The following is a 27,209-nucleotide window of genomic DNA, read 5'->3' as shown; positions in this document are numbered from 1 at the left end:
GGATAAACATGAGCTGCCAGTAGATTAACATGAAAATAAAGGAGAGCAATAGTCATTAATCCATTACAATCCCATATCCTAAACAAAATAAACTTCTATAACTAAGTAGCCGGTAAAAAGGATCCACTCCAAGGTGTCCAACTTCATCTATATCCCAAGAACAGTAAAGCGGGATCTCTACAATTAGCATCTCATATATAAGATATGGTTCATGTAAGCTGGTTCATTTGGTGGTCAAAAGGTCAGATGCCGGTCCTATTGCTTTGGATGATTTGGAATCAGCAAGAGCTCTTGTTTTAGCTTGTAAAGCCTGTACAGTATCTAAATATCTAATCCTGCTACTCTATGGGTAACTGGGTTTCTTCAAAATGGAACAAAAGATCACTAACATCCTATCTTTTCTATCTTCATGTCAAGGCTTCAGGAGAGGTATTACTTTGATGCCTGTAAAGTATTGACAGCATTGGAAATCTCAAGCATCTGTTGCTCCATCTTCTTTCTCCATTTTCCGAAGTCCTTGAACATTTCCTGCAAAGACATTATATGAACCGTGTGTTTAATTGAGCTCCTACACCATGATAGGAGATAGCGAGCAATTTATTTTGCACCGGCTATTATCAAACGTCACCTGAAAAAATGAATTGTCAAGTTCTGTCTTGGAATTGGCCGTGGCAGATGAATCTGAGGTCATATTAGCTTTATCTTCCTCCATCCTATTGGGTACCACCCCCTGCATATCTCTGTTTATACCACAGAAAGGCACAACAAACCTCAGATCATTAATAAAGATCCTTTTTCCTTTGTGGAGGGAGGGGTGTTTTGATAGATATAGTTCAAACACAAAGCCTTCTGTACCTTTTCTCAAAATTATGCATTGGAATTTTATGTCCTCTACTTACAAAAATAAATAAATAAACAAGAAGAAAAAAAAATTATCACCTTTTCATTTTGGCCATTTCTTCCTTGAGCAGCTCCAGCTCTCTTGCACAAACAGGCTCCTGAGAGGGGCTATCACAGGGTTTCAACCACAGTTGAGAGGCATTGTAGGGTTCTTTCAATGAGGCATTATACCCAACATTAACCAAATCCATGTTCTCTAGCCAAGGTGCAAAGTCTTCCCCTTGAATATTATCCAAGTTGGTGCTCTCCAACCAGTCCTCCCATCTTTCAGAAACTGGACTCAGGGTATTGCATTGCTTTGATGATTGCAAGCTGCTTAGTGAATTTGACATTTCCTTGAGTTGTTGTTCAATCTTCGACTTCCATGCCATCATCTCCTTATACTTTCCCTGTCCAAAGGAAAATTCAAGGGCAATTGATTGAGGTACACTGACAGGTGCAAAAAGTACATCAGAAGTTGAAGAAAGAATAAACAGAAGATAAGGTATTCCTGTGGTACCTGCAAACCACCCAAAGAACTTGAAATCTCCATCAGGCGCTGGTCTGTCTTACCTCTCCATTCCACAAATTCCTTGTAAATATCCTGTTGAAAGGACAAAGACTTCAAATGGAGCCCTATAAAGCAATCCTAATAATTATGTTCATTTACTCCAGATTGTAACTCAATATTTACCCCAACATGGTTAGCTTGATGTTGCTCTTGATTCTTGGATACCAGCTCCTCCATATCCCTATAAGAGGAAGACTTGATTATTCAAGGAAGACAGCACACCTAAGCTTAAATAATTAAGATTTTTATTCTAGTACTGTCTTTATTTACCTCGTCATTTTTGCTACTTCCTTTCTAAGCAGAGTCAATTCTTCAGCAGAAACAGAATCCAGTGGCGCAACACTACCAGGCCTCAACCAGGATGGGGGAACATAGTTTGGATCTGGTACTCCAGCCTCCTGCTTAATTTTAACCAGGTCAGCACTCTCCAGCCAATACTCCATTTTCCCTTGAGTGTTATAACACCGACAGAACCGCTCAGTGCCACCTGGTGCCACCTTACCATCAATGTGCTTCAGTAGGTGGTCTAAGAGTCCAGTGTCACCAATGTGTTTACGAGCTACCATTCGCAGTGCTGACCGGGAAATGGGTTTCTCAAACACTGCCCCCTCAGCCTTCATGACCTCCAACATACTTTTCTCCGCCTGATTATACCTTCAAAACAGAAACACCATTCACTTCAAAAAGCACCATATGATGTGTCAACCCAACTGATAGGAGGAAAAAGAAAAATGGTTTACCATGTACCTGTCTACTGACCATCTATCCATGACATTCTCCTTTTTTACTGATATGGGATTCTCACGCTTTATTTGCTTACATTTATAAACAAGGCTAGTTTGCTTTGCTTTAGAACATCTCACAGCTCGTGCTTCTCTGGGTTCCTGAAGGGCATGATGCTTCCTCTTCTTAGCTTCTGGCAACACAAGAGACTCAGTTGTCCTAGCTTCATCATCTTTTACTTCTTCTTTGACAATGGCAGATGGAAATTGAGGGTTATTCCCATGCCCGGTGATGGCAGATGGAAGTTGAGGGTTCTTCTGTCCATGCTTGATAATGGGAGATGGAAGTTGAGGGTTATTTTCCCCTGGAGGAGGATTGTTGTCAATGGACTCAATATGCCTGCTGATTCCCCATTGTACCATTCCAGTGCGTTTGATCTCCAACAAACACGCCCCTTTCCTTGTACTTTCTTCTCCACTGCCACAACTTTCAGGCGATTCTGAAGCACCTGCAGAAAATGAAGCACAATGAAAACCTCAAAAACACAACTGACTCCATGCATATGATCCCGTTGTCCAACAGAACAGGCTTTTAATTTCCACTACCTTTGTATGACTGCGACATCAAAAAGCACACGATCCCATAGTCCAGAAGCACACGTTATAGTTAAAGCTTCCCTTCAAACTACCTACAAAACACAAGAAAAAAATACAGTGTAAGCACTTTTACCCCTTGCCCCCCCCCCCCCCCCCCTCAATGAATGAAAAACACAGCCATGAAAAAACTTTGTTAGATTAAAAATCAACTACTCTTCATATAGATGCACAAGCATGCACACAATGCCCCCCATCAAAAACTTTGAAAACAAACATGATTACGCTGGTTCCTACAATATATAATGCAGCATACACCATGCATCAGTAATGAAATCTTGCGAGTTTTCACCATGCAGAAACCATCAGGTCCAATCATATGTCATATACATGGTAAACATACCCCAAACAAAAAGAGAAAAGCAGCAATCAAAACATTAAAATATGTTGCACTTTGTAAGTATGCATTGAGCAAGGAAACCCAAAGGAAAGAAAAACGAACAATAAACACATCAGTAATTGCATTCAAAACTTTTCAGTGTCCACATTCTTCGACAAAACAGTTTTCTTCCAAACTTATATACATACATACACACGTGTGTACATATATACTGATAAAAAAACAATTAAATGCATCACAAAACAACGCAGAGAACAAGAAATCCAAAACAAAAAGCAAATGCTTTTAAGTCCAACAATAACATCACTTAACACATCAAACTAAGATTCCTTCAAGTTCTCAACCAGTGCAAACTAATAAAACAGCTTTCCAAAACACCTTGCCATCAGCATTTTCAAAATCATTCACATACTTCCATAAGCATCATGATCCCACCCTCCAACAAACCCTCCTTCAAAAAACTATAAAAACAAAAACCACCGTTTATTTTTCTTTACCTGTTTGTTTCTTAGAAAAAAAAAATTCATGATCTCCACACCCATTCCCCTCTACTTTCCTCTTTTCCTCACAACCAAGCCACCAGAAACCCCATGCCCTTATCCCCATCACACCGTCTCAGAAACCAAAACACGAAGAAGCCATAAAAAAAATCAGGGTTTAGGGTTTTACCTCAAAATTAAAGGGTTTCTTCCTTAAACATTCATCAAGACATTGTTAAAAGAAATCCTAAAAAGAACACGAAAAGGAGGGGGGGGGGGATCGCAGAAAAAAAAAAAGGAAAAGAAAAGGATCATAGAAAGAAACAGTTAGGGCTTGCTTACCTTAGTGTGTTGTTGAGAATTTGTTGTCTGATTGATGGGTTTATGGAGATTTCGAAGAGAGTCTGGAAGGTGTTTGTTTGTTTGTGTTAGGGCCGACACTGTAGCCTTAACGAAAAATGTTTTTTCAAGAAAAATAAATATAAAAATATCGAAATAATAAAATAATACTAAAACCCTAGCCAAACCAACCGCCAATTTCTCCTCCCGTAAAACAAATCTGAGTTTATTATTTTGGGCCTTTAAATAATAAAAATCATATGTTATTCTTTATTATTAAATTTATTTCGGCCTATCGAGTCAGATTTAGATCCTAATCGAGATCAAAGTTTTAAAAAAAATAATAAAAAATTAACGTAATTTCACTTGTGACTTGGTTGTTTCAATAGATTAACATTAATAAATCAACTGGTGACCTAGACTTAAACTGAATCACGAATCTAACTCTAATTTAATAATTTTGATTTAAATTATTTTTTAATTATTTGGATGGGTCCTTTTTAAAAGCATTTAAATTTTAAGTATATTTGGTATTGTAATAATAATTATTTTTTAAAATAATTTTTACTTAAAAATATTAAAAAAATTTAATTTCAATTTTAATAAATTAAAATAATTTAAAAATATCAAAAAAATAATAATTTTTTTCAAAATCACACAGAGCGTGGCGGAACAAACAATTTGTTTGCTATAGGTGAAAAAATGGTAATTTTGAGTGAAAATAAGGGTATTGAAGCAAGAAATAATTGCAATGTACAATTAATTAAAGAGCCAGGTCATCGATGAGCACGAACAATATAGAGAATTAATATTGGAATTTTTAGACTAAAGTGATTAATTGATTATTTTGCTTAACCATAGGGATTAAGAACAGTTAACTCAAAATATTTAAATTTTTTCTTTTCTTTTTGTTTCCTTTTACAAATTTATTACTGCAACATTATTCTTCTTCTTCTTCTTCCTTTCACAATCATCTTTTTATTGCTGATGTTGAGATTAAAAAATAATTTGATTGTGACTGCCAATTTGGTGTGTTCCTCAACAATTATGTTCAATTGTATTGTGGGAAGTTAGGTTGAGATTAAGAGCGTGTTTGTCAGTTTGGTTGCGGGTGCTTTTCAAATAACTTTTCATGCCAAAATGTATGTCAATGATGTTTTTTCATTTTTTAAAAATCATTTTTGACATCAGTACATCAAAACGATCCAAAACATACAAACCATATTAAATTTTAATAAAAAAAAAATTCAAATTTTTTGGGAACGCAGCCGGAGCCGCGTTCCCAAACATGCCCTAAGATGATATTACTTGGACTAACTTATAAGAGGATAAGAACATGCATGGATTTTTTTAAACCAAGTGGATCTATTGATTAGTTTGCTGAGAAATTACGGACCAAATAATAGTTTAGTCAAAATACTACATTTTTATCCATAGTTTTTAAACTTAAGCGGAGTCCAAGATCCGGGTTAATTTTTTTTATAAGTTAATTTATATTAATTTATGTTGAGTATAATATTGTTTTGAATAAAAATTAAATAATTAAATTAAATTTCATCTCTGGGGTGATTTTTTTAACGTCATTAGCGGCAGGAAGCTAGGTTTAAAAGTATAAAAATAATTGGTTTTTAAAGTATTTTTTTATTTAAAAATATATCAAAATATTTTTTATTTTTAAAAAATTATTTTTTATTAAAAAACATTAAAAAATTAACTTTTTTAAAAAATAATTTTAAAAAACAAAAATAATCACTATCATGTTATCAACTATTGTGAGGCTCTGTCCATTGATATAAAAAAAGAACGGATTTGCAGAAGCCTGTAGGAGAGAGACGTTTTGATGGGAATTTCTGGGTAGGAGAAATTTGTAGGCTTTTTTACCTGGCTTCTTCTCATTGTCCAAGCTTCACGAGCCGTTCAATTAGATATATACTTAGTTCCCTAATTGTATTTCAAACAATCCAATTTATACATTTTTCTAATAAAATTGAATTGTGCTATTTTCAATTGAAATTCTTATTCAACAGTTTAAAAAACATTAATTTCATGTTTTTTTTAATTAGTGAAACATGGTTTTAACAGCTTAGCTAAACACTCACGAAAAGTGTGTTTTGGTAAATATAATATATAACGTTTTTGTAAAATTATTTTTTATTAAAAATATATTAAAATAATATTTCTTATATTTTTATTTTTTACATCAATACAATAAAATCATAAAAAAAAACCCCTCGAAAGCATCAATTTTATACTTTTTGAGGGAAAAAAAACAATTTTAAAAACCTTTGAAAAATAAATTAAACCACAAAAACAAACATCCCCAATTAATATTTAATACCATTCCTGGCAACAAAACCCAAGGATTGTATTATTTGTTTTTTTTTTTTTTAAAAAAAAAAAACTTAACTAATTTGCCAAATATTTTTTTTTTTTTTTTTACCAAGACAAATTCTGCAGACTACGAGCACCAATGATCGTCATCAGGCATCAAACGCCCATATGCATCTTTTCATTAAAATATCTTTACAATTGCAAATATGTTTAAGAAAGTACAGGTATAAAATATTTGAAGAAAGAAGAAAGCAGCAGTCTCTATATCAAATCAACTTGTAAGAATGCAAACATAGTTTGAAGTTCGAATTTACGAGACAGTGCACAGACTCTCACCTCCTATTCCATGCCTCCTTACCCTATATCATGTTTTGCTCAAGAAGCAAAAATCAAGGAAAAAACCTTCATCCTTCTCCATGGTAAAATTGGGTCATCTTCAGACAAAATTCCCACCATGTAATCAAAATTAATGGGATATATATATTTGTCACATATCAAGGGAAAGATGAATCTAGATCATCTTGATTCTCCTATCCATGCTATTCTCTAAATTCAGTTACTTGTGTACCAGTTCAGGGTTCAGACATGTTTCTTCTTCTCTACGTTGGCCACAGCCAACCGTTGACGTTTCTTCCAAGCTGGAATCCTACCCGGGAAAGCCCATTTCAGCAGCCTCTCCCACGTATAGCAGCTCAGAAACATGAGAACAGCCCAGATCAAAAGCTTGTTCCTCAATTCTGGTGGCAAGGGCACCAATTTCAACCAGTCATTCAAGTTCCTGAATAGATCAGAGGTGATCACCGTGAAGAAACCTGAAGCAGCCAAGAGGGCGTATAGGAACGGTTTGCTTTCTGTGATGCTCTGGTTGAAAGGATGACCGATATAGTTCACAGCAAAAGTGGCTAGCTGAAGCATCATGCTCACCATGTATGAAACGGTGTTGACAAGATTCGGATGAAAATTAGAGTCAGGCTCGATGCATTCATCAGGCATGTATTTCTCAGCACTTTTCACAGACGACATCAAGAAAAACAGGTGGATAGCAAACTGTCCCATGAGAGAAAGGAAGACGTAGAAGCAGAAAATATTAGGGTGGGGTCTTTCAGCTGAAAGTGTGGGAAGGGGCCGTGCTTGGGAGATGAAAAGGAAAAAGGCAGCAGTGAAGACGCCACTGATTGTGGCCTGCACATCACCAAGCTTGACGCCATCCAGATACATGACGCTCAACACATATGCTGTAGCAAGGCAGTTAAGACCAAGTATTTTAAACATCTGGAGGGTAGTCACTAAAGTACTTCGACCCTGACGAATTATGTCTGTCGTGGGGGCAACCGATGCATGCTTTGCTGTGAAGGGGGAAGCCATTGAGGCATCTCCGAGCTTGACAATGGGGGCTGAGCGACCATCACCCTCCTCGTTCATCTCTTCCATTAGCTTCTTCAACCTCTGTCGTTGCATTTCTGCTGGTGTCAGATGACGGTTACCAGCTGATTGGCTAGCAGAATCTGATCTTGATACAGCTTTACCTCTAGAAGAGCTTTCTCCATTTAAATTACTAACTTCAGGCTTCGGTTTTTTTGACTTTGAAAGCTTGGGAGTTCCATCTTTAGGTGTTTCTGATGACTTGTTTCCACTTTGTGTTGGAGGCACTGCATTCAACAATGCAACTCCTACGTGGGCCTGAAAAAAATGTATCAAATATTTATATTTCTCCTGCAATTTCTGGTTTTGGTACTGTGAAAACAGTTATAATGCTTTATTGCTGTTTCCTTATAAAGACTAAACGAGTTTTAGATGCCAAACTTCTTGTTTTATCTTCCCATTTGTATATGCATCCCTAAAGGAGGTCTATCCTACCTGAGCTGAAATAATGAATTTCAATTGGTCCAAAAATTAAAATAGTAATTAAGAAGGAAAAAGGAAGAACCCTGGTTTCGTGGACTACAGGGATGACCATCCAAGAATATGATCAGTAAGAATTAAAAGGTGTTTTACCAAACTTATTCGTGCACAAATAATTGGCAAATGTTTTTGCATTTATTATCATCGAACTTCAAACCAAAGATCAATTAATAATTAGCTATGAACTTCTTATCCACACATCCAGAAACAATACGTGCATGATAAAATTGGAGAGATTATTTACTCAAAAAATGAAAGTGGTGTACTTACCTGCTTTAGAGCACCAACATCATTGGTTCCATCCCCGCACATCAGAGTGATCCTCCCAACTGTTTTAAAAGTGGTCAAGATAAGTTCCTTTTGCTCTGGAGCAACTCTTGCAAAAACCTGAAACCATAATAATGGACATGCATCATCAAGATGAAACCATCATGGAAAATGATACCCAGATAAAAATGTGATTTAAAACCTTGACATAAGGGATGACTCGTAGAACAGCAGAACTCTGTTGCAACATTTCAATGCAGTCACCTCCAATACAGAGATCATGGGTCTCTGACAATTCTTCAGCCTCTTTGTCACTGACATTAATTGCATTTTGTTTTTCTCAGACTAAAGAATAAAAATTACAATTGATAGAAAGAGCAAGCAGGCTATCAGTATGTAGCATAAAGCATCAAAATAGACTACCACCCCTTTTCAAGAGATAATAACTTTACCCATAACTAATTTTCTCCATTTCATCAGGCGATATCCACTCATATCCCTGTCCACTCGATGGACAAAGAATTAATGCTGGTTTTGATATGATATGCACTTGGCTAGCAACATGGCAAGCTGTCAAAGCTTGGTCACCAGTGATCATCACCTGACAATAGAGAACATCATGAGAGCGCTATTTTCAACCAAATAAGGAATGTTTCAAAATTGCAGATACTCAAATTCCATTTATTGAGTACTGAAATATTGTGCTTAATCCACTAGGCTAATCCCTTAAACCCACAAGGGATGCTTCTTGAATCCATTAAAAAGAAGTTTAACATCTAACAAAAGATAGGTTAAAGCAACTTAAGCATACATGCAAATCCAGACAAAGTAAGCCCCATGCCTCATCACAAGAACAAATGAATGACGTGCATTTCACACTAAACTGCAACTTATTACTGTAATTATTCCTACAAGACATAAAAATCTCTAAATAATAACAAAATATTAACATTAATAATTTAACAAAACAATTGGTGGAAGTATTTTATACTGCATCAAGCAACCATGAACTAACATGTATGAATAAACAAATTGTTCCCATCAAGTTTAGATTCAGCCAACTTAAAATAGTAAGAAGTTGCCACTTACCAAGTCATGAGACGAATTCTTTAATTCAGACAAAACAGCAGCTGAATCCGCTCTTATAGGGCAGTTAAATACCTGTTATTACCAGCATGTAAGATGACAAGAGTACAGAAAGTAACTACTAATAAGTGAATAATTAAACAAGAGCCTTTTTTTTTTGGTCTTGGGTGGGGTATGATATAACTACTGCAAGAAAATAGAAGGATTTGTTGCTTACAGCAAAGCCAGCAAATGTAAGACCAGTCTCCACTACATCTCTATCCAAGCTTCTAGCTTCACCAACCTTCATGAAAAAGAAAAAAGAAAATAAAAAAACAAAACAAAACAAGATAGGATATAACAACTTAACGTGAATACACATTAAACAATTTTATATAATGAGAAAATCCAAATAAAGTAAGCCCATCACAGGAACAAATAGGTGATGTGCATTTCACACTAGACTACAACTTAGCACAGTAACTATTGCTCCAAAAATGACAAATTCATTTTAACTACCTGGGACAATTTGCTGCTTGAATTAGCCAGGGTAAAAGCAAAAGTTTCAAAATTGGCATTATAGAGAATTAAATTGATGCAATAAAGAGAAGAGAGAACTAAAAAGATGATAACAAATATGTAAATTTCACATTCCTAAAATCTCCAGGGATGCACAAGCCATGTAATTCAATGTGACCTTCCAAAGAAAACAAACACGAGTGGAAATAGATGTGATACTTTCACATGAACGATAGTACAGTTTTATCCCATAATTGTATTTACCAGTTAAGACTCAATGTACCCTCAACATCTAGCCTTATGAATAACATTGGGAATCCAATAGTCAAATTAGATGTGCAAGCAGCAAGACATAATAATTTCTTTCATGAAGAGTAGGTTCTAACAACCCTTTTCCTGGGTAGGTCAGAAAACCAAGTATCAAGTACATAAAACAGCCAAAATCAAAATGGAAGATACTCACTATTTAAGTAAACATCAAGGAGAGAAGAAGCAAAAGGTATCAGAAACTTACTGTCATGTCCGGAAGGTTCTTGAAAGCAAGGGCCAGAACCCGAGACCCTTGACGTGTGTATTTTTTATATGTATCAACATATGATGATGGCAGATCAACAAGTCTATCCTGGATTGTTTCAGGAGCACCCTAAAAACACCCAAAAACATCATGATATTACCTTAAGGACAGTAAGATAAAGCCTGCTATAAAATCAGCTACTGTATTTCTCATATTATTGTATTTGCAAGACAAGGAAATAAAAAAAATGATCAATAGTCAAGCAACAAATAAGAATGTTGGGATGGCAAAGAATTTGCAAAATGTTTGTCATCATGTAGCAGTTGATGCCTAGGACCATAATTAGATTAGCTTCCAATACGCTCCTTTGTGAAAAAAATAAAAATAAATAAATGATAGTAGTCCAACTAAGTGATTGAAATAATTAAAAACAAAATAAATATTTGCAGACTCGTTTGCGCACACAAACAGGTCAATAAACCTAAATCAGCACATTGCTAGTCAAATTCGCTCAAGCACATCAACTCATACAAAAACCATAAGCAACCAACTGACCTTCACGAATGCCAAGAATTCCTCTTGTATGCGAACAACAACTGCCATTCGTTTCAAATGGGATGCAAAGTGGTGTCTCTGGACAATCTGAACAGCATTACCACCTCCTCTGCAATTAATAAGAATGGTAAATAATTGCATTGAACTTGATAATGAAAAAACCCTCAAGCATAAGAATGATTTGGAGTATGTTTTGATCTGTTTTTAATGTCCTTTCATTTTCTCCATTTCATGTCCTCATTAGTACATACTTCATGTCTACATGGTTTACCTCCATATAGCATTTTCAATACATTTATCACTTGTCAAAATATAATTTTTCAGAGGAAAACTGCAAATTTCATGCACTCAGAAAAATAAATAAACCAATATATCTAACACATTGAAACTCCCTCCTTATAGACCTCTTAGAGTAGATGGTAGCCTGGTACACTGACTCATTGGATTACGATCCAGAGTTTGTTACAAAAAAGACTGTCATGAAACCATTTGTCTTCCCCACTAGCTACCAGCTAGTTGTTTCACAGACTTGCTCATCTGAGGAATCCCAATAGACATGATAGTTTGTCTGTTTATATGAGAATTGAAAACCAGTTTGAAACTTAATAGTTGAGTGATCTTCTCTGATTAGCTAGTTTGGACCATAATTAGAAAATTTAGAATGTTCCAAACAAAAAGCAATACATGAAAATGAACTCAAACTATAGTGCAAACTCGTCATTGCCTGCAATCAAGTTCCTTTCTTTTTCTTTTCTTTTTCATGACTTGTTTCCCTTCAATTCATTTTCTTATAATAGCAATACAATATAGAAATTTTTTTAACAGATCAGGAGCATAAAAGATCTCAACTAAAATATATTATAGTCAGAGATTAAGCAGACAAGAGAAGGACATTACATAAATACAAATGAATCCATAGAGCACTTCCACAACTTACTTCTTGGGCATGGCCTTTTCATCAGATTTATAACTCCAGTCTATTCCCTTCAGCGCAGCCTTCTCAAGTGGATCACCAACCTGCAAGCAATTATGAAAGTGTAATATTATCAAGGGACAATGAACATATTGAGAGGGTTTTAGCCCATGTCACACAAATGCTAATATCAGAAAACAATTTGCTCATGCTAACTGGAAAACATTACAAGCAGGGCACTTCACGATGCATCAAGGACAATGAATAGCATGCAATTTGGCTTTTCTAGTGGGAGAAAATAGAAAGAACGCTGAATTCTGTGGTGCTTTCAGTAAAATCTAGCAGCTAATTTCCAAAGACCTCAATGAGACTAATTCCAAGCAGTATCATTTCATGTTTCATTCTCTCAAAGATGTGTTCTGCAGAAACAGCTCACACACTGCATTACAGGAGGAAAGGCTTGGAAGCTAATAAAACAAAATGATAAGATGATAATGGATACAAACCTAATAACCTGATGCACCAAAATTCTTACAGGGCTGTGTAACAAAGCCTAGCATTGATGACTGACCATACCCTCCTTTTTACTTTTACATTTTCCATCCATTTAAAATCCAGAATTAGTATGGAAATGTGAAATAATAAATCTGATCGAACTCCCTCCTTGGCTTCTAATTGATTCTCAAAAAGGTTAGGAGCCAGAAGGTATCTATATAGAGATCTTCAAAGTTGATTCTGAGTCCAGTTACTAGTTGTGACAATCAAAGGAGGATCAAGAAGAGGATGATTCAAATCTCATTCAAACTTCGATTTCCTTCAGCAAAAAAGAAGCAAACATCTCTTTACGAGTGTTAATTTCATGCAAGCCTTAAAGTCCTAGAGGCAAAAAAAAAGCCAATCAAGTTCATTATTTATCAAATGACTACATAAATTACACAGCGGAGCCAGCTCAAATTCTGATTATAAGAAAATGAAACCTTATTAACTGTGAAGTTTAGGGTGTATTAAAATAAACTTTATCTGAGCCATCATAATAGAATAAAACCTAATTTTTGCATCCATACATCGATAGAGGCATTTTTTTCTCTATCAGCTGGCAGAGTACAGTGGAGGAATAGGCAGCAGGTGATACACTCATTATGGGAATACAGGCCTTTGTAAAATGTGCACATCTTCATAGATGAAAATTACAACATAAGGAGATTCAACTATACCATAAGTTTGTTTATATGCTGTAATCTTATGCATTTCAACTAAATTTCTTTCATCCAAGGAAAAACAAATGTAAAGGTGAACTGATGGAAAGTGGCTCACAACCAAAAATTCAGGGATTCTAGGAACAGTATGCCAAAAATTATGTAAGCATACCAGCTTGTTGTCCACAAACACCAATGCGTGACAAGAGGCCAAAATCTCAGCTGTACAGGCAGGCACTTTGGTCATATCAGTTTCTAAATCTGTACTCTCTGTCTGCCCAACAACACCACAGAACTCCTGCAAACCAACAGGAAGAAAGCAATTTGAATAAGGAATTTAATATCAATAAACTGATGCGCATAACATCACATTATGTGAGAAGCGTACCATGTCATCTGATGTGAGTGTTCCAGTTTTATCAAAACAACATATATCAACCTGCAGAGAAAAATGATGATAGCAATTAATATAAGATAAAATATAGGAGCACAAACACTAACATTCACTGCCCCTGATCACCATTAAGGAAACAGCTTCAACATACAAACAAGAAAAAGTGTTTGTCATAACAAGTACTGTACGAGTCTATGAGTTGATATTTATAGGCACGTGTTCAGTTTTTTAATAGGCTGCAGTTTCTTGTTAAGACACACCAACTCTAAAACCTTTATCATATCTTCAAAGCAAAAGAAGGAATAGCAACCCAACTAAAACAGGCATGGCAACCAATTCATTTCAGAAAAGTAAACAACATTGCTGATTTAATGAGAAAAGTAGTGATTGAAGGACTGACAAGTGAGAGAAAGAAAGGATGACCATCTGACTGAGTTAACTTACCTTTCCTGCAAAAGGAATGCGAAAGGGTTCGGTACAAAATATTCCACGCCGAGCCAATGCAATAAGAGATGTATTAACTGCTATTGATAATTCCATCGGCAGCTCAGGTGGAATCACAGATGTTATGATAAGTGAACAACTTAGGAAAAGCTTGTACTTGCTCCTTGTGGGATCCTCTAATCCCTGCATTAAGGAAATCCCATTAGCATAGGGCAACTTGTACAGTATGCTTAATAGTACCTCAAAAAAAAAAAACATCACTTGCCTTTTTAAGTACATAACCAGCAGCAATGATTGCAAACACAAGTAGAAATAGTATGAACAAACCACTTTCCCAACTGTTGGCAGTAACCTTCAGCAAGTACAATAAAATGATAATTAAAGGAGGACCAGAATCAAAACGTTTCAAGAAAGTTTCAGCAAACCTTACTCAACTAAGAATTAAATTAAGTACCCTTTCTGTGGAAAACAAAATGGTCCTCATCAGTTTCCCTTGACTCGTTTCAAACCCAGTTCGTAGAACAACAGCTAGACAGCCGCCATCGGGAGCCCTTAGGGGAAAGGTCTAAGTCCATGAAGAATTAAGGTTATCAGTTGAAACTGTAAATACACTAAAAAAAACAAGGAAGGAAAAGAAGTGCTCAAGAATTCAATAAGCAATGTTGCTAATTAACATGACCAACCTTATCTGGAGTATGCTGCAATATTTTAGTCCCGCCAAATAAAACGTGGTTCTTATCACGTTTGGCTGATAACTTCTCCTCAGTTCCCCTACCCATGATTGAAACCTAAAAAAAAAAATTCCGTTGTCGGAAGTTCTAAGAAGCAAGGGATTTAAACAAATACCAAATATAAAAACCCAGCAGCCTTGGAGATAATTGCTAGCATAAAAAAGACTTTTCTTTATCCTTTTGTTAGAGACAAAACATAAAAGAGCATCATGTCAGTCTAACAAAGCTGCAGACAAAATATTATTCAATTGCAGTAACCATTTTTATATGAAAAAATTTAGGCTTCATATTAGAACATTGTAATCACAAGCATTAATAAATGAACACAAACCTCACAAATGGCCTGTCACATTTTTTTTAAGAAGGGCTTGTAACAATAAAATAGCCTACTTGTCAAAGCCCAACAACCCAAACATAAAACCTCCATCCAGATCCTCAACCACATGCCAAATCTAGTGTCAGATAATCACATTTCAAAAGCTCTTAAAACAACATTTATTAGAAAACAGAAAAGAGACTACCTTCCATTGGGGAGTAGACTCGCCTGTGAGAATGGCTTCATTCACAATGGCACTTCCAGCCAATAGAAGCAGGTCAGCTGGTACAGACTTGTCTTCCCCATTCTGACCAGAGGAGCGTCCAATGGAGACAACATCCCCAGGTAAAAGATCAGTTCCAGAGAGTTTCACCCACCTAAAATCATGTTGATGGCATGATTCCACATATCTACCATAATTATGATTTACAAAAGCACTCAAATCACATAAAAAATACATACTTCCCACATCGATGCACCATTACAGTCTGGGTGTCCACTCTAACACGTCTTAGCTCGCTTAGAGTCTTCAACCGACTCTTTGCCATTGTTGACTCAAACATGAACAGCATAAAGAGGGTGAACAAGCTGTAGTACCAAAATTCATCCAAGCACCAAAGCCCCACACAGAATACCTATACAGATACACATTGCAAACGCCAGAGGAGAATGTCAGAATGAAAAGATAAAAAGGGTAAAGCATAAAAAAATAATACAAGTTGAAATAGAGTCCTAATAATAGAGAAAAAGAGAAAAAGGATGAGGATTAAGGACAAAACCTGAAATACAAAAAAAGGCTCCATGCACTGCTCTTTCAATAATTTTTGGAATGTGGGTTGCGGATATTCAAATCTATAAAATCATAAACAATCCCCATCAAGAAGTGGAACAAAATAAAAACACATATAAACAATGCTTCAAATGTTCAGGCACGATGAAAAATTCATGATATCATTCCAGGGACAAGAAAGAGCTATGTCGAATCCTTATTTAATACATAGAAAATCTAATAGACAAACAATTCAAGACATCAAAAGTCCAGCAATTAAGTTCCATATACAAGGGATTAAATTAAATGCATTTGATGTAGTAGTTTTAAATGAGAATGTGGAAAAAAAAAGTTAGATCAGAAGTTGATAGAACCTAGAATCTAATATTGTCATTCCAAATGATAAAATCCCTCAAAAGTTAATTTGGTTTTGCTATCCTTAACAAGCATCAACCAAAAGTTAGTCCCACTGTTCATTTATTGCCATTAATACTGCAAGGTTATTAGAAATGAAAATCCAGAAAAATAGCAGGATCAAAGGAACTGCTGCAGAGACACTGGAAGCAAGAAACAAACTGACAACCCACAAGGAAAGAACCAGTTAACAATGAAATGGAAGGACACTTGGGAGACCTTTTCCCATGAAAAGATTGATATACTCTGGTATCCTTAATTTTATAGATCACAAATATTGGACATACAAATGAATGAAACAGATAGAAAAACTCACACATTCCGTCCCCATTTCTCAGCAGCAGCAGCTACCTTAGCCTCAGAGCCATGGCCAGTGCTTTTAAGATAGTAGCCAAATGTTTCCTTGGTAGGGTAAGGAAGCTTGCGAAACGTCCCATTCTCCTTTGAATAGATGAAACACTGCTTTCTGAAATCAAAGTAGAATTCTTCCACATCCCCTGACGTTGAGGATGCTGCTGACTATGCATGCAAGTAAAGGAAATTTTCAGGGAAAAACAAAGAGTAGGTGATAAAGCGAAGTTATAACCATATAAACTAGAAAACTCAGTATTGATTAATCTTACGTAGTTAATAAAATTACTCTCAACTCCTAATGCTGCCTACGGATTTAGATTTGACTTTGGGTGCATATTCAAGCAAGGGACAAAAGGAGATATTCAGCCAAGCTTAAATTCAGTGAGAAAAAAGCTTAAACGATTGGTTATGCAAGTTGGTTTTAAGTTTTTTCAAGCTATTTTCACTGATGCTGTTTCTAGTTAGTATGGTCAAGGGCAATTCTATAATTTCCTGGACCACAGGAAATTTAGTGGTATGGTCAGGCATTTATTTTCCTGCTTTATTTCTTTTCTTAGTCATTAAATAAGTGACTTGTTTATGTTTCTTAGATAGGAATCCTCATGCTTTACTACATAGGAATCCAACTGGTTAGCAATAACACAAGCCGATATAAATATGCTTCTGGTATTTCAATGGAATATGACCAAATTATTATGAATAATGTGCTGCCTTTTACTTTGAGAGTGTGATGCTTTCCTCATCAGGGAGTGTAATTCCTTAAAACCCCAGTGTGATGTTTCGGTTCTTATTCTAGAAGTGATTCCTTGGATCTATTAGTGTTAGTAGTTTTCTTTCTTTTTTCTTTAATTTATATACTCTCAGACTTGGGTTTTCAATTTCTAAAGCCCTAAAACATTATAATCTGCAACTCCAGCAGTAAAAAAAATCAACTACAAACTTCCACAGGATCACCAAATGTAAGTTGTAACTTTTGCAGTTGAATCTAGGTCAACCATCCAGTGCAAAGCTCATTTTTCAAATCATGCAATACTTTTGAAAAAGTCATATGACATTAGAAACAAGCATATTTGCAAAATGATGATAATGGCATTTTTAAACATGACATACAAAGGTTAACAGAAGTTTATTAATTTAAACTTTTTGATTAGGACATTGTCCTGATTTAATTCAACTTGAGACACTATGTCAACCAATCAACGTAGACAAACCCTCCACTACCAAAGTTCAGAAAAATCACAAGATCCCATCAATAAAAACTCCAGCCAGATGACCCACTTCCTCACCATGAAATTTCAGAAAATGTTTTTTGCCCATTTGAGCATTTGTTCCCATTCAAAATATATGAAATTAAATGAAAAATATTCCACCATACCAGCACATGCATTGCATTCAATTCTATCCTTAACTCCCCTGAAAAAAAAATTCGTGAAGTGAATCCATTTTTAGCTTTCATCCAACCTTCATCCTCACCACCTCAAAAATCATCCAACTTTCATCAAATCCACTTACAACAAACTACATTTCCCTAGCAGCTCAAATACCATCACCACCATGAGCATACAATTCTTCTATCATTCTATAGTTGACTCATTTTTCACTCCCCCGAAAAAACAATCTGCAAAATGAATCCATTATTATCCCACATCAACTAAGAACATTCAATTATCAGTCCAATCTACCAACATAGAGAGAAAAAAATCATTTCCACTTAAATAAATAAATAAAAAACCCTTACTTGTTGACGAATATGCAAGGGCACAACTTCTTTAGAACCAGAAAACTTCGCCGGCGTAACTTTACATGAATCCGCAGCATAAATATCATTAACCTAAACACAAAACCCCCAAATCACAAAACAAAACCCAAACCAAAGCCCCAAAATCCAGAACCAAACACACGCAAACAGCTATCTTACCTTACTATACTGAACAAAGCACTTGAAATCAACAGACCAGGCAGTGAAAAGCAAAGCCAGAACATGAATCGAAACGAGTCCACCAAGAACAATTAAAGCATCAACAATGTCAATGCTCGGCACAATCGTGACCATCCAAACCGCATACAGAATTGCAAATGGCAAAATATCGAATCTCCATGGCCATTTCTTCTTCCTTATCAAATCTACTCTCTCCACTACTTTCCCTCCTACATTAAACGTCAACACCATCGCTGTCCAGGATCGGATTAAACCCTAATCAGTCCAAGAAACTCAAATTAGAACCCTAAAGCGTAAAGCATGGTGGTAATTGGGCTGAGAGAGTGAGAGGAGATCGGAATCGGTTGCGACTCAGAGTGTTGAGTTGTGACTCGGTCGGGTTAGTGGAGGAAAGTCCCTAAAGCGTGAAGTATTGATCGCAGTAACGAATTTGAGACAACATAAATAAAGCACCCAAAGTTTGAGGCTTAAAGCAATTATATTATAGTCCTTATAGTTTGTACACATTATTAACTAATCCTTATAGTATAATAAATAACTAATTAGTCCTTATCATTTAAGAGATTATAAAAGCAATGATTGGCCAATGACCAATGGTGACCATCTTCAATTTAATATCATTATTTTTTCTCAAAATCTCATCAAAATTTCAAATCTTCTATTTTTTTTTCTAATTTCTCAAGAAATAAATAAAGAAAACATATAGAATTGATGAAAGAGCTAAATTATTAACGATTTAAATGGAGACATGATTGTTGAATTCATCCGTGATGATAATAATTTTTTATAAAAATTAAAATATTATTTATAAAATGGAAGTATTAATAATTTGTTAATAACTTAATATTATAAATTTTTTTTATAAGCTTACGAGTTAATTTTTATTTTTAATTGGATTAAACTGGATTAATTTGTTTTTTTAGCCTAGGTTAATTTAAATCTGGTTTTAGTTAAATCTCTAATTAACTCACAGACTAATTTAAATTTTATAATTATACCTCAAGAACACTAGGAAGGTGAGATGAGATAGATAATGTAGCTAGCAAGGTTTTGGAATTTTACATACTTTATGTACATATATAGTTGCAAAATTGAAAATAACATTTGCTATTAATTAATTGAGTTTGGGTGCCCAATTCCTTTGATTTATTTCATTATGATTTATCTCTTATACTTTATTGTATTTATAGGCATTCAAAATGTAATCATAAAAATATAATTCAGTCTTAATTTTTATTTTTATTATATTTGATAAAAAATAAATAGAGAATGAGAGTGATGTTTTGGACCCGCCATATTCCAGTGATAAAAACATTAGTTTCAGCGTTGATGAGTATTCAATGAAAATGATTTAAATCTCTAATAATCTCTAAAATGATTTAAGATTCGAAAATATTTTTTTACTTGATTTGATTTTTAGTTTTTATATTTATTAGAGGGATCTCTAATTACGTCCAAAAAATATAATTCATCTTTAATTTTTTTTTACTTGATTTAATTTTATTTTTAGATTAATGTGGGTGTCCGAACTAGTGTATCTCGATTAATCTTACGGATCCTAAAGTTAACAATTATATAAATCTCTAGTGGTTTAAAAGTTTATGAAATTCGAACTAATAATCTTTAGAAAATAAACTCGGAATCCGACCAGTTAACTTTTAAATTTTTTATAAACTTATTAAAGAGTGTTTGGATCTGTAATTATGTGTGGGAAAATATTGCTTGAGCCATTGATAACAACATCTCATTATTAAAGGGATCGTAAGCAACTTCCAATCATGGGCAAAGAACATTACTGGAAATTAACCCTTTCTTCTTGACCTGACAGAGATTCATTCCATTGTCTAGTCTCAGAACAACATGCATGCATGCATGGAGAATATATACTTCTTTTTTTTATTGCTTTAACCCTCAATCGACATTCATATTCTCCAGGAATTAAGCTCTCTCTGATGAAAACTTTGCTCATAAGAAAATTGCTCATAGGTGCTGGAGGGATCACAAGGGATTTGCACAGGTGAGCTGTTATTGACAGACTAAAAACAAGTTACAGTGTACTAATGAGCTTTTTCAAAGCTTGAACACTGGGGTGGGTCCACACGTTAACTCACCTAACCCAAGTCCAATAATTGGCTTCTTTTGTTGAAGTTTTTTATTATATGCAGCACTAATCGAAATTAATTAATTAATTAATTAATTAAATAAAAAGGAACTATGAACTATCAGTAAAGTTGTTGCTGCCTTCCTTCCTACCTTCCTAGCAACTTCTTTCTTGTCAAACAATACAACTATTCTCCTTTCCTCATCAATGAACTAGCTTAACCTATACTCTTCTCTGATCTTCTTCTTCTTCTTCTTCTTCTGAATACTGCCTCAGCAAACCAGCACTTGAAGAACATCGATCAATAGCTGAATCCAGGTATATTATTTTTTGGATCTTTTAAGTGCAAAAACAAGTTGTAGAAATTTTATTGAGAAACTTTGGAGTTAGGATCATTTTCTATAGTTCCAAAACTAAATAAATTTGTCTTTCTCAGTTTCTATAATCCTTGAATTCATTATTTTTTCCTATTCATTTCTTTACTGTTCTTAATTTTTTATTTCAGTTTCAACCTTCCCTTTTACAATTAATGTAACTTCCATTAATTTTCATTCAATATTTTGACCCCGATCGATCCATTTTGGCATCATGTTGACAAATCTTTTTTCTTTTCTACAGGGCCACTGATCAAAATGCTTCGACAGAATGATCCAGTTTTGCATCATGTTGACAGATCTTTTTGGGAATATGTTGAAAAGATGGATGATGGTCGCATGAGGTGTAAGTTTTGTGGGCATTGTTTTGCCGAACGTACTTCCATTTCGAGGATCAAATTGCATTTAGCAGGAGTGACAGGCCGTGGTGTTAAAACTTGTGGACAAGTGCCTCCAGATGTCCAAGACGCAGCCCTTGCAGCAATTGATGGCCCTCAAGAAAAGAAACTTAAAACTTTAGCAGGCTCTAGCAATAATGATGTCACTAATGAAATTTCACCTTCAGCACAACAACAGAACAATGAAATGATGATGGCACGACAACGAGAAGATCTTTGGCTCGAAGATTTGGTGACTAGCATCACTGTTGAAGACATGGAGCTTCTGGAGAGAGGTAGCTTTCATGAGAGGCCATCATTTTATCAAGCTGATGAGCCTCGAGGTGATCCATCCCAACCAACAAATGATCAACTCTGTTCTCCATCAGTAAACAATGATGTCATCGTGAATGATGCACAGAACGTATTTCGAGTGAGGACAGAACCAGTGGTTCAGGTGTTGGAACAAAGCAATGCAGAACTTGAGAATTTGTCTGTGGATGCTGGAAGGACACAAGTGGGAGTTCAGGGCATGGAACATGGTTGGGAGGAAGAGAGAGTTTGTTCGCATTTAGACATGGAAAATAGCATGGAAAACACTGGTGAAGGATCTGTCCAGCATGTTGACAGAATTGTCTCTCCTTGGAGACACGCGATTGATGAAAATTATAGTAGAAGAGGTGCAATAGAAAGATTAGTGCAGCCTGGCGTAGGTGCAAGCTCTTCTGGAGGCAATGTGATTCATCATGGCATTTCAACCAGTCCACAAGAGCAAAACAATGAAGTCGACAATTTGACAGGAGATGCAACAAGGATACAAGCACCAGATATGTATGAAAAAAGCTTGCAGGAGATGCGTACTTTCTTAATGAAGGATGATATGGAGAGCAATAGTGGAAGATCATTGCAGCCTGGTGCAGGGGCACGCTCTTCTGTAGGCCTTAAACACAACACAAGTGAGACTAGAGGAGCTCCTTTACCTACTGGCTCTACAAAGCTAGTGGGTCGAGCATTTGAAGAGAATAGGAAAGTGATATGGTCTTGGTTGATGGACGAAGAAGTCTCAACCATTGGTATTTACGGGATGGGGGGGGCTGGTAAAACCACAATGTTGAAACATATCTATAACGAGCTTCAACGAATTGCAAATATTTCTCCTCATGTTTACTGGGTGACCGTGTCTCGAGATTTCAGCATTCATACATTGCAGAAGAAGATCGCAAAATGTATAAATTTATCTCTTTCCATCGAAGAGGAGGAGTTGCACATAGCTGTGAAATTGTCACTAGAACTAAAAAAGAAACAAAGATGGATTTTAATTTTAGATGATTTGTGGAACTCCTTTGAGCTATACAAAGTGGGAATTCCTGTCTCATTAAAAGAATGCAAGCTGATTATAACAACTCGATCAGAAACAGTTTGTCGACAGATGAATAGCAGAAACAATCTCAGAGTGAATCCTCTCTCTAATAAAGAAGCTTGGACTTTGTTTACGGAGATACTTGGACATGACACACGACTTTCTCCAGAAGTAGAACAAATTGCAAAATTTATCACAAGGGAGTGTGATGGTTTGCCGCTGGGAATTAAAACAATTGCTGGAACCATGAAGGGCGTAGATGACATCCACGAATGGAGCGATGCTTTGGAGGACCTCAGACAATCAAGAGTTATGCAAGATAAAGTGGAAGAGGAGGTATTTCATATATTGAGATTTAGTTACACCCACTTAAGTGATAGAGCTCTGCAACGATGTTTCTTGTATTGTGCATTATTTCCAGAAGACTCTGCTATCAATAGACTGCAATTGATACGTTATTTGATTGATGAGGGAGTGGTAAAGGGGCAAAAGAGTAGGGAGGCAGGAATTAACAAAGGCCACACAATGCTTAATAGACTTGAAAATGTCTGTCTATTAGAAAGATTGCATGGTGGTGATTTTGTTAAGATGCATGACTTGATTAGGGACATGGCCATCCAAAAGCTGCAAGAGAACTCTCAAGCCATTGTTGAAGCTGGTGAACAATTAGAAGAATTGCCGGATGCAGAGGAGTGGACTGAGAAACTTACGACCGTTTCACTAATGCACAACCGAATTGAAGAGATTTGTTCCAGCCATTCAGTGAGGTGTCCAAATCTGTCAACCTTATTGCTATGTAGTAATCATAGGTTGCGATTCATTGCGGGTTCATTTTTCGAGCAAATGCATGGGCTCAAGGTCCTCGATCTGTCTAACACAGCTATTGAATGTTTGCCTGATTCTGTCTCTGATTTGGTGGGTCTCACTTCATTGTTGCTCAACAATTGTCAGAGGTTAAGCCGTGTACCATCATTGAAAAAGCTCAGGGCACTGAAGAGGTTAGATCTCTCTCGTACTCCACTTAAAAAGATTCCACATGGCATGAAATGTCTATCCAACCTGAGATATCTAAGAATGAATGGATGTGGTGAAAAGAAGTTTCCATGTGGGATAATACCTAAACTCTCTCACCTGCAAGTCTTGATACTAGAGGATTGGGTGGATAGGGTTCTTAATGATGGTAGAATGGGTAAGGAAATATATGCTGCAGTAATAGTTGAAGGAAAGGAAGTAGGATGCTTGAGGAAGTTGGAGAGTTTGGAATGCCATTTTGAAGATCGCTCTAACTACGTGGAGTACCTCAAATCTCGGGATGAGACCCAATCACTAAGAACATACAAAATTGTTGTAGGACAGTTCAAGGAAGATGAAGGTTGGGAATTTAAGTATAATCAGAAAAGTAACATAGTTGTTTTGGGTAATTTGAATATCAATAGAGATGGAGATTTTCAGGTCATCTCCTCAAATGACATTCAACAACTAATTTGTAAATGTATCGATGCGAGAAGTTTAGGCGATGTTTTGTCATTAAAGTATGCAACTGAACTGGAGTATATCAAGATTTTGAATTGCAATAGCATGGAGAGCTTGGTTTCATCTTCTTGGTTATGCTCTGCTCCACTACCACAGCCATCTCCATCTTGTAATGGTATATTTTCTGGTCTTAAACGGTTATATTGTTCTGGTTGTAAGGGTATGAAGAAGTTGTTCCCTCCTGTCTTGCTGCCATACCTTGTAAACCTGGAAAGGATTGATGTTAAAGAATGTGAGAAAATGGAGGAGATAATAGGTGGAGCAATATCGGATGAAGAAGGGGATATGGGTGAAGAAAGCAGCGTCAGAAACACCGAATTCAAACTCCCAAAGTTGAGAGAACTGCACTTGGGAGATTTACCAGAACTAAAAAGCATTTGTAGTGCAAAACTGATTTGCGATTCTCTCCGAGTAATTGAAGTACGGAATTGCAGTATCATAGAAGTCTTGGTTCCATCTTCTTGGATTCACCTTGTAAACCTGGTAGAGATTGTTGTTGAAGGATGTGAGAAAATGGAGGAGATAATAGGTGGAGCAAGATCGGATGAAGAAGGGGATATGGGTGAAGAAAGCAGCGTCAGAAACACCGAATTCAAACTCCCAAAGTTGAGAGAACTGCACTTGGGAGATTTACCAGAACTAAAAAGCATTTGTAGTGCAAAACTGATTTGCGATTCTCTCCGAGTAATTGAAGTACGGAATTGCAGTATCATAGAAGTCTTGGTTCCATCTTCTTGGATTCACCTTGTAAAACTGAAAAGGATTGATGTTAAAGAATGTGAGAAAATGGAGGAGATAATAGGTGGAGCAAGATCGGATGAAGAAGGGGATATGGGTGAAGAAAGCAGCGTCAGAAACACCGAATTCAAATTCCCAAAGTTGAGAGAACTGCACTTGGGAGATTTACCAGAACTAAAAAGCATTTGTAGTGCAAAACTGATTTGCGATTCTCTTCAAGTAATTGAAGTACGGAATTGCAGTATCATAGAAGTCTTGGTTCCATCTTCTTGGATTCACCTTGTAAACCTAGAAGAGATTATTGTTAATGGATGTGAGAAAATGGAGGAGATAATAGGTGGAACAAGATCGGATGAAGAAGGGGATATGGGTGAACAAAGCAGCATCAGAAACACCGAATTCAAACTCCCAAAGTTGAGAGAACTGCACTTGGGAGATTTACCAGAACTAAAAAGCATTTGTAGTGCAAAACTAATTTGCGATTCTCTCCAAAAAATTGAAGTACGGAATTGCAGCATCAGAGAAATCTTGGTTCCATCTTCTTGGATTGGCCTTGTAAACCTAGAAGAGATTGTTGTTGAAGGATGTGAGAAAATGGAGGAGATAATAGGTGGAGCAAGATCGGATGAAGAAGGGGTTATGGGTGAAGAAAGCAGCATCAGAAACACCGAATTCAAACTCCCAAAGTTGAGACACCTGTACTTGAAAAATTTACTAGAACTAAAAAGCATTTGTAGTGCAAAACTGATTTGCGATTCTCTCGAAGTAATTGAAGTATGGAATTGCAGTATCAGAGAAATCTTGGTTCCATCTTCTTGGATTCGCCTTGTAAAGCTAAAAGTGATTGTTGTTGGAAGATGTGTGAAAATGGAGGAGATAATAGGTGGAACAAGATCGGATGAAGAAGGGGTTATGGGTGAAGAAAGCAGCAGCAGCACTGAACTGAACTTCCCACAGTTAAAAACTCTGAAATTGATTTGGTTACCAGAACTCAGAAGCATCTGTAGTGCAAAACTGATTTGCGATTCTATGAAATTAATTCATATAAGAGAATGTCAGAAGCTGAAGAGAATGCCAATTTGTCTTCCGTTGCTTGAAAATGGCCAGCCATCTCCTCCCTCTTTTCTTAGAGATATCTATGCAACGCCCAAAGAATGGTGGGAGTCAGAAGTGGAGTGGGAGCATCCTAACACCAAGGATGTCCTTCGTCGTTTCGTAAGGTTTGGATAAGATGGGTAAGCATCGTTCTTTCTGAATCTCTCAATTTGCTTTTAATTTAAGTTTAATGAATTAGAATCAATTGTTGCGTGTATACCTAAGACAGGAAAATTCTGAATTTATCTACTGTACTTGGTGTGGAATTGAATGACTCTCTCTCATCTTTTATTGGCTTCAAAGTTTATGGCTTTAAATTACTAATTGGTGATCTTTCTATTTAATATTGCCTCTTCCCAATTCACTATCATCAAATATTGATCTCATGTTTATGGCACTGCAAAATGTTTGTTTGCTTCTCATTCCTTTTTGCATCAAACATCCAGATTGGTTCAAATGAAATGTCCTTCATTTATATTGCCAGTTTATATATAATGAGCACAAATAATCTTTTTCAATTATTTTTTTGTAATTAAAATTTAACATTATATATCCATCCTATCAAATTTCTCCACCATGAACATCTAAAAAAAAATTATATTAATTTATCATTAAAGTAACCTAATAAAAGAATAGATCTATCCTGCAAGTCACCTTAAATCACCGACTAGTAATAAATTATTTTTTCAAGGTAGAATATACAAATATAAAAGATAAGATAAAGGAAAGATAGATAGTCCTGGATTCTTATTACATCCTCCACTTATAATCGAAAGAACAGAAGCAGCTTGCTCGAGGAAGTCGGAAACTTTGGAGTGCCATTTTGAACAAGTCTCTGACTTGGCAGCGTTTCTCAAATCTCAAGCACTGGGCATATACAAAATTTTTGCCCGATTGTGGAACGAATATGAATATAAGATAATGAACACAAATTTTCACACAAGTAAAGTGTCACGACCCGAATCTCGGATCCATGACCGGCACATAGGCAAGGTTTCCCTCCAAAGTTCCATACCTATGTGAA

At 35.9% G+C, this 27,209-nt stretch overlaps 3 protein-coding genes across 8 annotated transcripts; 1 reads left to right on the top strand and 2 right to left on the bottom strand.

The window, feature by feature from the left end:
• On the bottom strand, window positions 1-4,176 carry LOC7465894 (protein DYAD). 2 transcript variants are annotated; one of them, XM_002325692.4, is made up of 9 exons: window positions 3,988-4,176; window positions 2,779-2,861; window positions 2,198-2,681; window positions 1,721-2,104; window positions 1,574-1,631; window positions 1,400-1,483; window positions 940-1,289; window positions 629-740; window positions 1-528 (listed from the first exon to the last, which is right to left on the bottom strand). In XM_002325692.4, the coding sequence occupies exons 2-9, from the start codon at window positions 2,795-2,797 to the stop codon at window positions 433-435; spliced, it is 1,587 nt and encodes a 528-aa protein (XP_002325728.3). In that variant the 5' UTR covers window positions 2,798-2,861; window positions 3,988-4,176; the 3' UTR covers window positions 1-432. The 2 variants fall into 2 exon arrangements, with proteins under 2 accessions (XP_002325728.3, XP_024447770.1); XM_024592002.2 differs by lacking the exon at window positions 3,988-4,176 and adding an exon at window positions 3,664-3,929.
• A 2,279-nt stretch (window positions 4,177-6,455) lies between these two features.
• On the bottom strand, window positions 6,456-19,043 carry LOC7465895 (probable manganese-transporting ATPase PDR2). Of its 2 annotated transcripts, none has more exons than XM_024592007.2 (21): window positions 18,587-19,043; window positions 18,407-18,499; window positions 16,631-16,833; window positions 15,911-15,983; window positions 15,594-15,766; window positions 15,337-15,508; window positions 14,768-14,872; window positions 14,539-14,649; window positions 14,350-14,436; window positions 14,085-14,267; window positions 13,635-13,685; window positions 13,419-13,544; window positions 12,075-12,154; window positions 11,138-11,246; window positions 10,583-10,711; window positions 9,788-9,853; window positions 9,574-9,645; window positions 8,937-9,085; window positions 8,687-8,798; window positions 8,488-8,604; window positions 6,456-7,995 (listed from the first exon to the last, which is right to left on the bottom strand). In XM_024592007.2, exons 1-21 carry the CDS (start codon window positions 18,836-18,838, stop codon window positions 6,895-6,897), a joined length of 3,564 nt encoding a protein of 1,187 aa, XP_024447775.1. In that variant the 5' UTR covers window positions 18,839-19,043; the 3' UTR covers window positions 6,456-6,894. The 2 variants fall into 2 exon arrangements, with proteins under 2 accessions (XP_024447775.1, XP_024447776.1); XM_024592008.1 differs by lacking the exon at window positions 18,587-19,043 and adding an exon at window positions 18,044-18,286 and having other exon boundaries at window positions 18,407-18,505.
• A 1,784-nt stretch (window positions 19,044-20,827) lies between these two features.
• Window positions 20,828-26,487, top strand: LOC127904825 (probable disease resistance protein At4g27220). Of its 4 annotated transcripts, none has more exons than XM_052449786.1 (3): window positions 20,828-21,026; window positions 21,327-24,967; window positions 25,787-26,487. In XM_052449786.1, the coding sequence occupies exons 2-3, from the start codon at window positions 21,341-21,343 to the stop codon at window positions 26,318-26,320; spliced, it is 4,161 nt and encodes a 1,386-aa protein (XP_052305746.1). In that variant the 5' UTR covers window positions 20,828-21,026; window positions 21,327-21,340; the 3' UTR covers window positions 26,321-26,487. The 4 variants fall into 4 exon arrangements, with proteins under 4 accessions (XP_052305746.1, XP_052305745.1, XP_052305744.1 ...); XM_052449785.1 differs by having other exon boundaries at window positions 20,829-21,026; window positions 21,327-24,608; window positions 25,155-26,487; XM_052449784.1 differs by having other exon boundaries at window positions 20,830-21,026; window positions 21,327-24,608; window positions 24,882-26,487.
• The last annotated feature ends 722 nt before the right edge of the window (window positions 26,488-27,209 follow it).

Source organism: Populus trichocarpa, unplaced genomic scaffold, assembly GCF_000002775.5.
Source record: "Populus trichocarpa isolate Nisqually-1 unplaced genomic scaffold, P.trichocarpa_v4.1 scaffold_25, whole genome shotgun sequence".
Lineage (NCBI taxonomy): Eukaryota > Viridiplantae > Streptophyta > Magnoliopsida > Malpighiales > Salicaceae > Populus > Populus trichocarpa.
This window is presented reverse-complemented; position numbering and strand designations above follow the sequence as displayed.

Coding starts and splice junctions, on each gene's coding strand:
- LOC7465894 (XM_002325692.4), bottom strand. Junction 741..939: donor GAAATGGCCAAAATGAAAAG/GTGATAATTTTT, acceptor TGGTATAAACAG/AGATATGCAGGGGGTGGTAC. Junction 529..628: donor TTGACAATTCATTTTTTCAG/GTGACGTTTGAT, acceptor ATGTCTTTGCAG/GAAATGTTCAAGGACTTCGG.
- LOC127904825 (XM_052449783.1), top strand. CDS start 21,341: ATGCTTCGACAGAATGATCCAGTTTTGCATCATGTTGACAGATCTTTT.
- LOC7465895 (XM_024592007.2), bottom strand. CDS start 18,838: ATGGTGTTGACGTTTAATGTAGGAGGGAAAGTAGTGGAGAGAGTAGAT. Junction 18,500..18,586: donor GCTTTGTTCAGTATAGTAAG/GTAAGATAGCTG, acceptor TTTTGTGTTTAG/GTTAATGATATTTATGCTGC. Junction 14,437..14,538: donor TTTTGTTTTCCACAGAAAGG/GTACTTAATTTA, acceptor TACTTGCTGAAG/GTTACTGCCAACAGTTGGGA.